This window comes from Pelecanus crispus, chromosome 12, assembly GCF_030463565.1.
Source record: "Pelecanus crispus isolate bPelCri1 chromosome 12, bPelCri1.pri, whole genome shotgun sequence".
Classification (NCBI taxonomy): Eukaryota; Metazoa; Chordata; class Aves; order Pelecaniformes; family Pelecanidae; genus Pelecanus; species Pelecanus crispus.
In genome coordinates, this window is record NC_134654.1 from 9,821,531 (window position 1) to 9,836,200 (window position 14,670).

General features: G+C 49.3%; 1 protein-coding gene across 1 annotated transcript in view; it reads right to left on the reverse strand.

Annotated features, from left to right (window-relative positions):
- Positions 1–5,009: 5,009 nt before the first annotated feature.
- MYBBP1A (MYB binding protein 1a) overlaps positions 5,010–14,670 on the reverse strand; it is a 61,502-nt gene continuing 51,841 nt past the window's right edge. The window contains exons 25-27 of the mRNA XM_075719649.1: positions 8,841–8,942; positions 7,537–7,661; positions 5,010–5,585 (exon numbers count right to left, since the gene is read on the reverse strand). Of these exons, the coding sequence (XP_075575764.1) occupies positions 5,048–5,585; positions 7,537–7,661; positions 8,841–8,942 (765 nt within the window). The 3' untranslated portion in view covers positions 5,010–5,047. The remainder of the gene's footprint in view (positions 5,586–7,536; positions 7,662–8,840; positions 8,943–14,670) is intronic.

Sequence of the window (14,670 nt, forward strand, 5' to 3'; positions counted from 1 at the left end):
TATGTAAGTCTGGAACAGCTGGAAATAACTTTGGGACTCATGTCTTGGCAGCAAGAGCAACTCAGAAAAAAAAAAAAACAAACAAACCCTCCATTTTGTTGTCCCACAGTTTAAAGTAAAAGCTATTGCAGCTATTTTTCTCTGGCAGAGGACCGGCTGCTGCCGAGTTGCTCACAGTTACTGTATTTGCCACTTAGCACTGATGCGACGAAGCACGCTGGCCACAAGTGACACATCAGCGCCCGTGCATCGCACTGCTCTGTGACGCTTCCCATCCCACAGGAACGCGTTGCTGGCGCTAAAACCCAGGGCTTCTCCTGCATAGAATCGTAGAATCATAGAATCGTTTAGGTTGGAAAAGACCTTTAAGATCATCCAGTCCAACCATTAACCTACACTACCAAGTCTACTCTAAGCCAGTCAAGGGTAGACTAGACTAAACCATGTCCCCAGGTGCCACATCTACCCGTCATCACCAAGACCTCACCACTACAGGGCAGCTAATTCCCCACCGGCCTCGTTAGCAAGGCGGCTGAGCCACCGTTTGCCTCCACAAATGGCAGGCAGGGCCTCCGGCCACAGCAGAGGTTTGAAAGCCATGGACTGATCGAGACTGGTCTCATCTGCAAGGAGGAGATGCAGAGGGAGGACAGAGACCGGAACACGGCTGTTCCAGCACAGGCTCAGCTTGGGACAGGTAGATTTTTTAATCCTCTTTCAGGGAAGCACATTTTACTGCCCAGCTTCACCTGGCTGCCACATGCAGCCTTACTCCCCTGCACAGACGAGCCAGCCCTGTCCCAGCCTTTATACCCGGTCCCAAATCCTCCTCTAGCAACTCAGCACCAACTCTTCTGCCAGTCACAGGCAGTGGGGAGAATCTTAATGCACCTTGCGACCAAACAGTCATGACTTCGGTTGGAACAGCCTCCAGCCTTCCCACAAGAAGCGGGCACCAGGCTGGGAAAGGTTCACAGCCCTGTGTCTGCCAGGCCTCCACCTGCCTGGCACAAAGGCCGCTCTCCAGCAGCGCACCCGCAGAGCAGTGCTCCCTTCAGCTCAGTGCCCCAGCGCCTGCGGCTGTTTTCTTGCATTCAGAAGAACCCTTGAGCTCTTATCACTGCCAAAGAGCGTCTGAGCCCAGGACAGCTGAAAGAAAAGGCTTCATTAAAATCAAAGCATGCTCCATCCCCTCAAGCCCTAAAGGTCCAGCGACAGACAGGACATGAAATCAAGCAAAATGAAACCTTTGCGATTGTTAAAAGGCACAAATAAGTGCCGGTGAAACACGATTTGACTTGGCGGATTAGTGACTGCTTTCTATAAACTGTGCATCAAAGCCAGTCTAAAGTCAGGTAATTTAGTTGCCAAAAGAGTTGTTACCGAAGCACAACTCGCGCAATGCCTCGCGGCTTTCCTCTTCCTTCTTCCCTTGATGGCTCTGCAAGCGCTGGAGACTAAACACACACACGAGCACGGCAGCCTCCACGCTGGCAAGGTGGAGGTCAAAGTCAACCTCTCCAGCTTGGCAGCTGACATCTGGTGCTACCCAGTTGCCATCCCTCAGGAATGCATCCCAGGAACAACAGCTGGCACGGCTTTGGCCTCATGCTTTGCCCCTCCCTGGTCTCTCCCGAAAATGATGGCGACAAACTGATCCGCAGGAACTCTTAACGTGTGACCCTGGCAGATATCCCGGAGTGGCTCAGCCGGTCTCTGTGGTCCCAGCTCACACTCACGTGGGCAAGGAGTCGCCCAGCAGTAGTGGCCACAGCAGGGGCGCAGCAGCTCTGGGGTGCCAGGCAGATGCACTCTGCAGACAGGGGAAAGTTCCCCCGCTTTGCTGCCTGAGCTGCCTGGAGAAAGCTCACTCCAGTGAGCTGTTAAGTCAAAACCTGCTATTTAAACCAGTCACATATTGGCAGCAGCAAGCTAGAAAGAGCAGATACAGAAAATGATGCCTATCCCTCCGAAAAGCACTGACCCTGCCATGTGCAGGGGAAGTTGGCTTCAGCCTGCTGCGGCAGGTCCGCCGAGAGCACCGTGAAAGGCTCTTTGTGTAACGCCATTACTTTCACCAGGACCTTCTGCTGTCCCACAGCTTGGCTACAATTGCATCTCTGAGCCTGCAAGTGATGGAGAGCTCAACCGGTCCTTAAAACAACTCAGCATGCTCTATGGGGCAGAAGCGACACCAGCTGAGGGGGGGGAAACGCTCGTAGATAAGGCTTCACCCCAGAAAGTCCCACAGGGGCAGAAGCCCTTGTTGTGAGGCCACAGTACCTGCTCTGCCCATCACCTGCCAGGCCCAGGAGCAGACTCACGCTCCCACAGAAGAGTGGGGTGGCATCACCCAAACTGCAGAGCCTGGTGCGGCACGGCCCCGGCACTGCTCAAGGCCCTGGTGACTGGAGCACCAGGCTCAGCTCCCACAGCGCAACCGAGCTGCTGCCCTGCTGCGCATCTGAAGAGACAGCCCAGAGGGCTCCAACGCCTTCTTCCCACTCCCAATACACCCACATACCTGTGCGCTCGCCTTGCTTCCCACCCCACCACACCTGCATGCTGCTTTTCCTCTAGTTCTGCAGGAGCAGTGGTACAAAGTCCCAGGATGTCTTTCTTACAGGCACAGAAAGAAGGAAAGAAATCTTTAGTGAAGACAGTGTTCAGATTTGAAACCCCTGCTCCCCTTCAGAGCATCTCCAGATCATTAAACACAGATGGCCCTGACCTGCTGCTCTCTTGTATGCTGCATTTGCATAATATACGAAAAGTCACCACTCAGGAGACATCTGGGGAGGCTTAGCTGGGATTGAGGTTTTAACAAGGCAATGAACCAGCTTTCAGCAATAAATGGCAGAGGCAGGGCAGCATCCCCAGTGCCAGCAGTCCCCTTTGAAGCAGAGGCACGCTTTTTCTTGAAGACAAGATTGGCAATAATATTTGCCAATACCTCCTGACTGAGAACTGCTGGAATTGCAGCTCTTCTGCAGGCCAGTCAAGACCCTACAACAACCTTCAGATTAGTAAGTGGCTTGGGAGAAAAGGTCCAGCAGAACAAGTCCAGCCCCAAAACTGCTCAGAATTGGTTGGTGTTTGAGGTAGGGCAATTCCAAGTGTGGGAGCACCACACAGAGATGCAGGCCCTGGCCACTTCAGTGAAGTTCTGATCCGCATTGTCCTGGTCACCTACCTGCAGCCTAAGCCTCCTGCTTGGGGACCAGTGGCTTCCTGCAACCCCTGCTGAGGCTGAAGGCCAACAGCTAGTGTGTGTGGGCAAAAGGAGAGCTTCCCTTCACCTGCTAAGGGACCTCAGCAACCTTGCAGAGCTCCCCTTCACCTCCTGCCCCAATCTGTGCCACTACCTGAAGGGTACTTGACTTGCAGAGTCCAGCTCCAGTCTGCCTACCCCTCCTCATCCAGGACAGACAAGGGCTGCGTCCTCCGAGGCAATGACAAAGTGCTCCTCAGTTCTGCCTCTTCTGAGTGCCAGAGGAAGCCAGCTGTGAAAGCAGAAAGCAAAAGGCAGGGAAAGGAAGGACATTCTCTGCTAAACCCTGCCAGCAGATGGGCACAGTAACTCCAGCACTCGCTGCTAACGGGAGCCAGCGCACTCCTCCGGATGCGCAGCAGACCTTGCAGGATCACTGCTGTGACAAGGAAATGAGAAGAGGGCTGCACCTACCCAGGGGTCTGCCATTGAGCGCGTTTGCATTGCTGCCAGCAGCTGTCTCCCAGGGACTTTTATGCCTTTTGAGAAAAGAATCATTGCAAAGGCAGATAAATAGCCATGGGCAAACACAGCCCTTTGCAGCTCTTCTCTCGCTCCCTCCAAAAGCAACATGACATTTCCTGCACCCTTATCTATGTCTGGTGGTACAGACCTACCTGCGGGTCGAGAGCCAAAGGCACAGCAGGAACAGTCCTGCTCCAGGGCCCCTCACTCTGCCAGCAGCCGCCTGCTTCTGACAGGAGCCAGCACCAAAGTCCTCTGCAGGAGGAAGGAGAGCGCTGGGGCCTTCCTGGGGACAGCTCCCTCCAGTGCTGGGAGAGGAGTCAGGGCCAGCCAGCGACCCACACCTTCTGTCCTCCAGGAGCAAGGTGGTCAACAAGGTGGGGGTGAGGAAAGGAGGGAGGAGGCTTTAGAGGCAACTACAACACGAGCAGGGTTTCAAACACTTTGAGACTCAGCTCTGAACAAGAACCGGGTACCCAACACACTGGAGAACCTGGTCCTGGCCTCTCCAAAGGGGTGATGGCATTCTGGCATTCAGGAGCCTGCAGACAAATAAGCAGACGCAATTCTAAGCAGTCACCTTCATAGACTGTTGTAAGCCTGCTGGTGACAGGTGCCTCGCATGGCTGCACAGAGCCTGCTGGCCTGGCAGACGAGCAAATCAATCAACCATTTCAATTGTGTCACTGTTTTATTGATGTCCCTGTGCTATCACAGGCGGCATCACTCCTCCTGCACCCAGCAGCAAAAAGGCAAGAAAGCCAGATCACGGTAGTTACTGATGACACCTGAGTGGCCAAGTTGGGTATGTTTGACCCCAGAATATGCATGTGCAAGCCCATTTAGCCCCAGGCATTTAAGAGGCAGCATCTCCCAGACTGGAAAAGCTGTGGGTGATGCTGGGCCTGCACAGGACAGAAATGTGCCTTTAGGAGTTATTTCTAAACCTCCCACAGGGCTTGACCACACAACTCAGCAGTGCCAGCACACCTACCGCAACTCCCCAAGAAATCCCAACAAGCCTCTCCACTTCTGCCTTGGGAAATCGTGGAGACAGGAGTCTGTGCTCCCAAGCACTGCCGGAGAAGAGAGAGTGGGCAGCTACCAGAGCCTGGAGGGTATGTGACCTCCTGAAGCTCCCTGTGCTCTAGGCTGAACCCTCCACGCAAGTCAGACCCACGGCTTTAGAGATCAGCATCATGGAAGGTTTATTTAAAGTCATGAAGGACATAAAAACTATAGTTATAAAAGATATTAAAACAGTCCTCTGAGCCGCGCTGGCCATGCTAGGCCTGGGTGAGTCCATGGAGTTTACTCCTGTGGCACTGGAGATTTTTTCTCTTTTCTTTTCTTCTTGGCTTTGCCCTGCTTCTGCTGGATGGCTTTGCCCTGCTTCTTCTGGATCTCCTGGCTGACACTCCCCTTGGTTTTCTTTGAAGCTGGAACCTGCTCGGCTTCATTGCCTGCATCTCCTTTTCTCTTTCTGTTCATATTCTTCTTCTTCTTCTTCTTCTTCTTGTCAGCCACAGCATCTCCTCCATTAGCAGCTTCCTCCCCACTGCCCGCCATTGCCACTCCATTCTCCCTGACCCCTCTGTTCTGATTCTTGTGTTTGCTGCTACCGGGCATGAGGCCTTTCTTCTGCTCAGGGGTTTCTGTTCCCAGGGGCTGCTCCTCTGGGGCTGCAGGTTCTCCATCTTCGCTAGCTACTGATGCCACCCCATTCTCCTGGATGCCTTTCTTGCGATTCTTGCGTTTTTTGGTCTCTGGCAGGAAGCCTTTCTTCTTCCGCTTAAGTGGCTCTGCTTCCTGTGCAGGCTTACCGGCTGTCTTCTCTTTCTTGGGCTTCCTGCAAAGAGAATGCCAAAAATCAAGAGCAACTTAGTTTACAGCCAGGGAGCAGCGTGATCCATGCTACAGGCAAGTCCATGAACAAGCAGAAGCACAAGAAAGGTGCCGGAAGCACAAGCATGCTGCAAGGATGAGCGTTATCCTTGGAGGTAGTCCTCAGTCTGCACAGGGACTGGTTAAATGAACAGCGCGAGCCAGACCAGGACTCAAGAAGGCACGTGGAGACTTGAGGAAGAACCCCCATTGCATAGACCAGAGAACGCTGTACGTACCACCTTCTTGAGCACACCTGCCTGTGGCCCTGTGCAAGGATACTGACACTCTGTCTATCCAAGGTGACAGCCCCAACAAGGCCTTCGCTGTGCTAACAATCCCAGCAAGAACCCCCAACAGACCATTCCAGTCTCGTCTAGGCAGCCTTCGTATGCGTGCAAGACAGCCATTGCTGCTCCTGTTCTCTGACAAAGTCCATCCGCAACTTCACCACCACCCAGTCTATGCTGCTCTGCACCAGCTCAGCCCTCAGAGAGGAGTCCTGAAAAGGAACCAGGCTCTAATTCCATGGCCTTGTTTTCAATGTGAAGCTTTCTGGAGCATTTTTCAAGCTGCGTCTCTTCAGGGTGGAAAAACACTATCCTGACAACTTGACGTTAGCACTTGCCTCTCAGCACCTCCACCAGGATCCTGTGCACAAACCACACCTGCTGTAGGCTTGTTCCAACTCACCTGCACAAAGATCTCTGTGTGTCACAGCAAGATGGCACCAACAGTCACAGCAGGCTGCACCCCTGAACCCCAATCCCTTCCTCAGACAGCATGCACAAGCTCAGCATTTCCTACCTTAGCAACCCCCATCCCAGCTGCAGTCTCTACTAGCTCCTAAACCGAGCCTTAGCCTTGTGCCAGCCCTGGCTGTATGATGCCAGGGGACCTGTGTGAGACTGGGAAAGGGCCTGGCACTGCGTCATAGGGCTGAGTGAGGCCACTGTGCCCTGCAAGCCTGTTCAAAGCATTAGAAGGAGCCACAACAGCTTCAGCTGCCTTGTACGATTCCTTCCTGCATGTGAGCCCTCTCACAGTGAGCCACATGCAAGCAATTCCCTCAGAGCCTCTGGCTGGGCTGAGATACCACAGACCAGGCCACCCACACACTGGGACCGCAGCTCCCACTCATGAGCAGAGCACCCAGCATTCCCTAATGCTGTGTGTCTCACTAAATACCGCCAGCAGGAAGCGGGCACAAAAGTTCTGATTGCAAGCTATTGATAGAAAGGAAAAAAAGATCCTACGCTTTTTTTTTTTCCCCCCCCTGGAGCAAAAGTCAAATCCAGGAGCACTAAAGCATAAACACTGAATGCTCCCCAGCTTTCAGAACTGCAAGGCAGCCACTCCAAGCATCAGGCTGGGGATCCAGACACTAAGGAGCCCAAAGGTCCTGGCATGTACTCTCTGGTAATCCAGTCACTTCCCAGGACAGCTACTCATTCCCTCCAGCCTCACATTTGCAGAATCAATCCATAGTGATGTGGTAGGAGCTTAGTGACTCATCCTAGCCTAGAAATTTCTCTGCAGCTTTGGCAATGGCTCTTAAACCAGGCCACCACTTGGGACTGCTGAAAGCAGGCACTCTATCCTTGGGTGATCAGCTGTCTTACCTCTACTGGCAAGATACGATCAGATATCAGACATCTGTTACAATCCTTTCCCATCAAGGACCAATCCTAAGCATGTAAGCACCTGGAACAATGAGCCTAGCATTATTCCAAACAAGGAAAACAAGAAGTGTTTCAACTTCACCAACCCAGGAGATCCGTTTGACTCAAACTCCAGCCTGAGCTCAGTGCCTTGACTTCCTTTCTCTTCCTACTTCCCCACATCAATGAAGACAGGTAGGACAGGCAGTCAGTCCCCCAGGCGAACCAAGAAGCCAGACTGCCAAGCACACATACGTATAATTCAGCCTGCGCATGACGTTCCAGTAGAGAGAGTCGAGACGGGCCGAATTCCCAATGCCTTCTGGCTGGTTGAGGGCTACCAGCACTTTGTCCAACTCCGTCAACTTCACACGTAGCTTCTGCAAGAGGCAAGTACAAACAGACAATCTGCAAAGCGAATGCAGAAGGGGTACTCACAGCAGCAGGGCACAGGCCATCCTCGGGATAAAACTATAGCTGGAATAACCAATCCTGCCTGGCTTCTCCAAGCTGCTGCCCTGAGTCCATCTGCAACACCACTTCAATTTGGGGGCAAAAAACGGCGAGTCACACCACGCCATCAGGTACAGGGTTTGCTTGAAAACTGGGTCTCTAGCATGGAGGCATGAGTCTAACAGCTAGAACTGCACTGGCATAAAAGGGACTGAAAGGTCCTTTGGTCCTCGTTCCTTTTCAGTCCATGGCTGGGAGCAGGGGGAAGAAGACACATGACTATGTACCTATCTAAAAGAAAAGCAGCAGCATTTTCAGTCTGGTTTCTAAAGGACGCAATCATGCTGCCTCTGGCTGCCTCTACAGCTTCCATAACCCACTGGATAATTTCAGTAAAACCAGACAGAACGGGGCGTCTCAAAGGCTATTCAGTTCCTACAAGAGCCTTGGAAATAATCTCTCCTCCACCCACTTTCCTATTAGGTCTTCACAAAGAAACCGGCTGTGGTGTGAGCTCAGTGCTTATCAGTAGGAAACTGGGCTTCAGCAATTCTGCTGATTGTGTTGTTTTGCTCCAGTAAATAAGACCATGTTGGAGACTTACTTTGTCACCTACAGAAAAATCTTCTCATGTTCAAAAAAAGCTATTTTTCATTAGGGAAAACAAAGCCCCAGAACAAAGCTTCACTCCCACTCACAAAGCTTCTGAGTAAGTCTCAGTTTCTGGAAACTAAAATCTCTGGAGTTCAGTGGAAAGGACAGAGCAATGATATGGGACAAAACCCAGCTCACCCTCACTGTATCCCAGGCCATATTTCTGCTGATAAGAAACAAGATGCCACATGCATTTGCAGAACACTGCACAAATCCTTCAACAAGCTCTTGGAGATCAGCTCACAAGAGCTATGGATCACTCCTTCAGACATGAGGGCTCTTTTGTCCTCAAATGCAGCTAGGCATTCCCTCCAGGGGTACCTTCGGTAAGAAATGAGGTGGGATGCAGCGATGGAGCAGTCACAAGGTAAAATCCAAGTGTGACATTTAGAAGAGGCCTTGGTAGTATTCAGAAGAACAACCATTTGCCACACATTGGGTCACACACTCACCTGTTCTGTCACAGTTTTGAGGAGAAAGTTCAACAGCTCCAAGCTCTTGGCAACTTTCTCTTTCTCAGCCTTCAGGATACACTTGCCAACCATTTTCAAACTCTGCAAATTAAATGGGGAGATGAAAAAGAAGCACACATTAAATGGGGAAACAAATCACTCTTCTCAGGAGAAAGCAGAAGATGAGTAACGATTGGCGGGATTAACCTGACACCAAAATAACTCTGGAACACAAAACCCACCAAACTCTGGAAATGCTCAGGAGGGTACATGGTGGAAGCTGCTGATGCCCAGGTTAATGAAGGAACAAATGGACAAAATAAGAACAACCATACCACAAAGGCACAACCCTGCTGCTCTCCCTAGTTTCTAAGCTACAGCACAACTGGAGACATGTTGCTGCCTCCTGGTGAAAAAGAGGAAAGACAATATCCACCCCTGCCCTGGAAAGGCCAGGAGGTTGCCAGACAACAGACTCACCTGAGGGACAACAGCTTCTCAGCTGCAGAAGCTGGGATTTACACATAAAGCGCTAATGCAAAAATCCATTAACACTTACGCCTAGGAAATCCCAGTTGCCAGCACTAGAACAGGGCTTGTCAATCAAGCTTAAATTCACTGAAATGACTGAGAGAAAAATCTCATCTCTTTGTGTTCCCTGTATGTGCTGCAGGGTCTCTAAGACACTGAAAGGTCTGGCTTAGAGGAAAAACACTCTAAAGATAGGTCAAATAAAAGCCAGAGTTATTTACAAGTGCAGAAGGGCAGAAAATAGCCATAAAAAGGCAGCTGGATCAAAAAGGTGGCCCAGGGGCTCAGGGGTACTGATCCTCTGCCTGCGGCTGGTCCTCGCAGCCTCGCTTACATGGTAGTTTTCTTCACCACTATATACCTGTGCGGATGTACACACTGTGGTGTAAGTACAGCTTGCACAGATTACACTAACAGGAGATCGGATTTGCAGGGACAAGCTTATGGTAGACAGTGGCGTGCCCCATAACAGCCTATTCCTCTGGAGGAGGCTGCACTCGTGGCCAAACCTGCCTTTGCTTGGAGTTCGAACACACCGACCGGGCCAACTGGGAAGGTCTGCCCCAGGCTCAGCATCCTCGGTGCCTCAGGCAACGCGCACCACTGCTAAGTTACTGCACCAAACCTGTACCCAGCAGTGGAAGGTCGTAGCTCTCCAGGAGATGCAATCTCTCCCATTAGACCATCTATTGCTTTTGCTCCATTCAGACTGGAAGTAATTTTAAGGACTCTGAGCAAACTATTCTCCATCTATAACAGCATATAGGTGGCAAATAAAGTAAAAATCCCACAACAGAAAAATAATGATGGCCGGCAAGAGTGTAAGGAACACTTTTAGCAGAAAAAGTGGGGAGACCAGATAACATATCTGCAGGAACAGCAGCCTTCAAGTAGAATTATTTACTATCTGTACAGGCTCCACACCCTAGGAGTATCTTTTTTAAATAATAAAGATACACTTATTTCCTCACCAGGATGGTCCACTCAAGCCCTGTATTAGAAAGCCACCATGTTCTGCTGGCTGGAATTCAAGCCACAACTTCATCTGACTATCAATAACTTGCTAATTACTCTCTCCTGATATAGATGCACTGCAACTCTATTCCAGAGCTGTCATTAACCTACAAGGTCATTCAATTCAGCAGCTCTAAAGTCTTTCAGGTAAAACGAGAAACAAATATAGGGTGTGTAATTTAAAAAAAAAAAAAAAAAAAAAAATCTTCACACGTAGGATATAACACCCCATGGGCCATGCACACTCCATTTATTAGGCTTACCACAATAAATAATAATAATGATGATCAGCAAATCAATAATGAAAACAAACCAGACTGATTTGCATAAAAATTTTCTTTGCAATTTGAAGAACAAGATATTGCCAGGCTAAGTCATTACTTGTGGTTAAAGTAGCTTTCAGAGAGGCTATTAAATCGAGATCCTTATTTTGCTAAGTCACCTACAAGTTCCCAGTGAGAGAAAATCAGTATGGATTGTCAGCTTTTCAGGACAAGAGGAATCAGGAGAGTACTGTGAGAAGGAGCCACAGTGAAGTCAACTGTCATTTCATCTTTTTAATATAAAACATTTTGGAATTAAGAAGGTGTTAAAAATAAATTGCATTTTCTCTTCACTGTAGATGAGTGATGTAGATGGCTGCATTTAAATCGTGCTGGCTTGACTCTGCCTGTTCTTGCTGCCATCCCTGCTTCCCAGAATTGCCCTGATGCTTTGAAGGGTTTGAAACAAATCCTACTGAAGTCAATAGAAAAGTCCTATAGCTCTGAACAACATCCGAGGGGCTGATTTTCAGAAGTCTGCAAGCAATTTTCAGGTGCTTGGGAATTGGGACGTGCGTTTAGTTTGGGGTGCCCACCCAAATCCATGCAGACCTGTAGAATGCAAAGGGTGGCTTGCCCAGTTGGACATGGAAGACATCACTGGTCTAGCGACATCAGTGCTGTAAGACTAAGCATCTATATTAAAAGCAGTGTTTTGCATGAGTCTGGAAACACAAGCGCAGTTCCACCAGCATAAATAGCCAGAAGCAATCCAGTACAATTTAGGTGCTGTGCAAACAAATAGCTCCCTACTGAAATGGATCACTTTTAAACAGCTCTCAAAGATGAGGAAAGAACAAGGAAGAGGGTGGGGGTGGGTGGAAAAGCCAAAGGAGCAGCCAAGAAGCAGCAGATAATTAATTCCTACAGAATGCAAAATGTTCTCTAGTCCAGAAGCAGAATGGATTGGCTTCAAGGAAGCTGGATTCAGATATAGTCTTACTATTTCTCAATACGTGCCTTTTCTCCTTCCCTTCTGCTACAAAGGGTGTAAAAGAAATTTACTCCGAAGAGCACAAAAATGCCAGCACCTCTGTATGTGGTATGGTTGACACAGTCAAGCTTCCTTAAAGACCTGAGTCCAATTCCTCCTCAGCTCAGTGTCACTTATTATCCTGATCTCATCACCACTGTCTCAGAGTACTTCCCCATTATGCATTACATGAGATGGTATCTTCTGTCACGCACGCATTGCTTCACTCTCATCCTCCCATAGCAGGGAGTGTACACAGTGGAGCGTCTGCTTCCACGGGATTTGTGTTAGCATGTGACATCAATACAAACATGCTGTGCTCTGGTTACATAAAAAGAAGCTGACTTTGGAGTGGGGCTGCTGGCAAGCCTTGGGGAACTGCTCCCAAGGAATGAAATCCCAAGTCTCTTCAGTGGGAACTGGGTCCAAACCTCAAAAGCAGCTTTCCCAAGTATTTGTCATAACTTCTTGCTACATAAGGTACTGACCATTGGCTGTACATTACGGGTTCGCACAACAGATTGCTTTGGTCTGCTCCCTCACTCAGCTATCTGAAAGATTAAATTAGCACTGCCACCCCAATTGTGTAGGTCAATCCTTTTACAGGCCTACCATGATTTCATTTGGGCAATGTATAAAATACATTCATAAAATTAAAGTAAAAGCTGTTATGTAACAGATGACAAACTGCAACGCACGGCAAACATGCTTTAAAAAGAAAAGTAGTATTTCGGTCATCTGCAGCATCCTTAGGAGAGCCTCAAACACCGATTAGATCGCAAAAGACTTGCACAAGGTTTGCAAGTATCTCCATTTTACATAGCAAGACTGAGGCACAAAGCAGGGGTTTTGCTTCCAGCTATGCTACAGGTCAGTGGTGGAGGGTTAAGCAAAAACCCAGAAGAACTTGTCTGACAACCTGTTCTGCAATTCTCTGCCATGTGCTGTTCGCAAAGCTATCCGACTCTCCCTTCCCCTGCCCTCTGAAAGTATTACCAACCTAAGAGTCACATAACCCAATCATTCAATACTAAAAGCAGAGAGACCACGTGGCTTGTATTCAACAGCCATGCTTGCATCACTTGTTGATTATGTTGGTTTTCTCCCATTTTCTGCTTTTCTTACTCTGCTCCTTCAGTAACAGCCAGTCCCACTTTAGAGAGAATCTCAGTTCCAGTTACAGCTCAGTAATACCTATGACGGTTAATCACGTCTGTACATCTGAGCTGTCAGCAGATCTGGGCAGGTCATTTTCCAAAAGGAAAAAATATGGAGGCACTTTTCACAGCTGGAACTCCCATCTCATCTCAGGACAATACAGCAATACAGTTCCTGCCTCATCCTACATGGATTCAGCTGGCAGAGATGGTTTTGTCTTGTTATGTCAAACACATTGCCTCCAAAAGCCTCTGGCTGTTTCTGGTGGATGGCACTCCTGCATCCAAAGTTCTCTACTTCTAGGATTTCTACGAGGTGAACAGCACACCCCCAGCATCTTATCAATCAGTGTTTTTTCTTATATTCCTAATTCCTGCATCACACATGGAGGTAACCCAACTACTGCAGGATCCAACCTTTGTTCCATCTCTCATTGCACTTCACAGCATTCCTTTATCTTCACAAAGTATAAAACAAGTTTGTTAGAGCACAGGAAGTGAATACCTGCAGTAATTCAGTCATACAAGTAGGACAGAGGGCTGGCAGCTAGAAAGAGGTGTGAACCACACAGCTCCATGCCTCAGTTTCCCAGGTAGGATTTTAGTCTAAGCCCAAGACTGCAACCTGCAATACAGCAGAAAGTGGTGCATGTGCATCTAGAGCCAAAGTCATTATCCCAGCTTTCCTTGCAAGGGAGATGGCAATACGCTGTTATATGGAGCCACGCAATGTTTCTGGAAGCCTCTACATTCACACCCACCTGCAGTCTCAGCCTGTCTGCACCTCTTCCCCTTTCACAGGTACCAGAGTGGGGGACACACTTAGCCCAGACTTACAAGACGCAGCAGTATCTCAAGAGTGCAGACGACTGTTCTGCTACCAAGAGACAAGCACATTTCCTAGCTGGAAGTTTGAACGCCATTTACTATTTATGCATTCCCAGCACGTCCTTCAGCCTATTTCATTGTGCAAAACAAACAGCCTTTCCCCTCCGTGGGATCAGCCTGACAGATCCATCACTGCTCCGTGAGCTGGAGAAGCCCGGCCAACCTGCATTCTTTCCGCATGCTGTGCTATCTCCATCTTTCCCCCTCCTCCCCCATAACATACCTGATGCTGATGGATAAACGTGCAGATTCATGGCTGAATACAGTGCCAAGTGCCTTCTGCAAAACACATACCTCCACCCACCCTGCATGACCTTACACCCCCTGGCACAGCCCAAGGTTGCTAAGGTAAACTCTCTTCTCCAGCAGCAAATAGTTCAGCAAAATTTCCACCCTACTGAACGTCCAGAGTCATGACAAGAAAGTGCTTAAGAGGTCTGATCTCAGTATGCTGACTGCTTCCACACTGTGAAAGCTAAAGCTTTGCCCTAGCTCCATGCTGCATGCAGGGTCCCGAGCAAAGGCACAACCTGGCATTTTGCTGCCATTGTGGCTCAGGTCCCTATGGTGGAGTCACACCCACAGGACCCCCAGCAAGTGGGTTTGGGGCCCTACAAGAGCGTGCCCATTACTTGAGCCAAAGCAGAAGATTTCCCATGTCCACATACAGGTAAAGCTGAGGGGTTTGGGAGGGGCACAGCCTTCCTCTGCTATTTAGAGGCTAATAACAAACTGACAACCAAAGTATTTTTGTATTCTGTATGCTCATAGCTCCTGTTATTATTGGATGTAAGCACCCTCACCTCACCTGTAATTAGTCTCACATTTCTCCTGAGAGGTAAGACGTAAGCCAGCATCATTTAGCTCTATTTCACAGAGGCTCAGAGAGGCCAAGTAACATGACTGAGTCACATAGACCATGACAGAGCCAGGAATCAACTCTG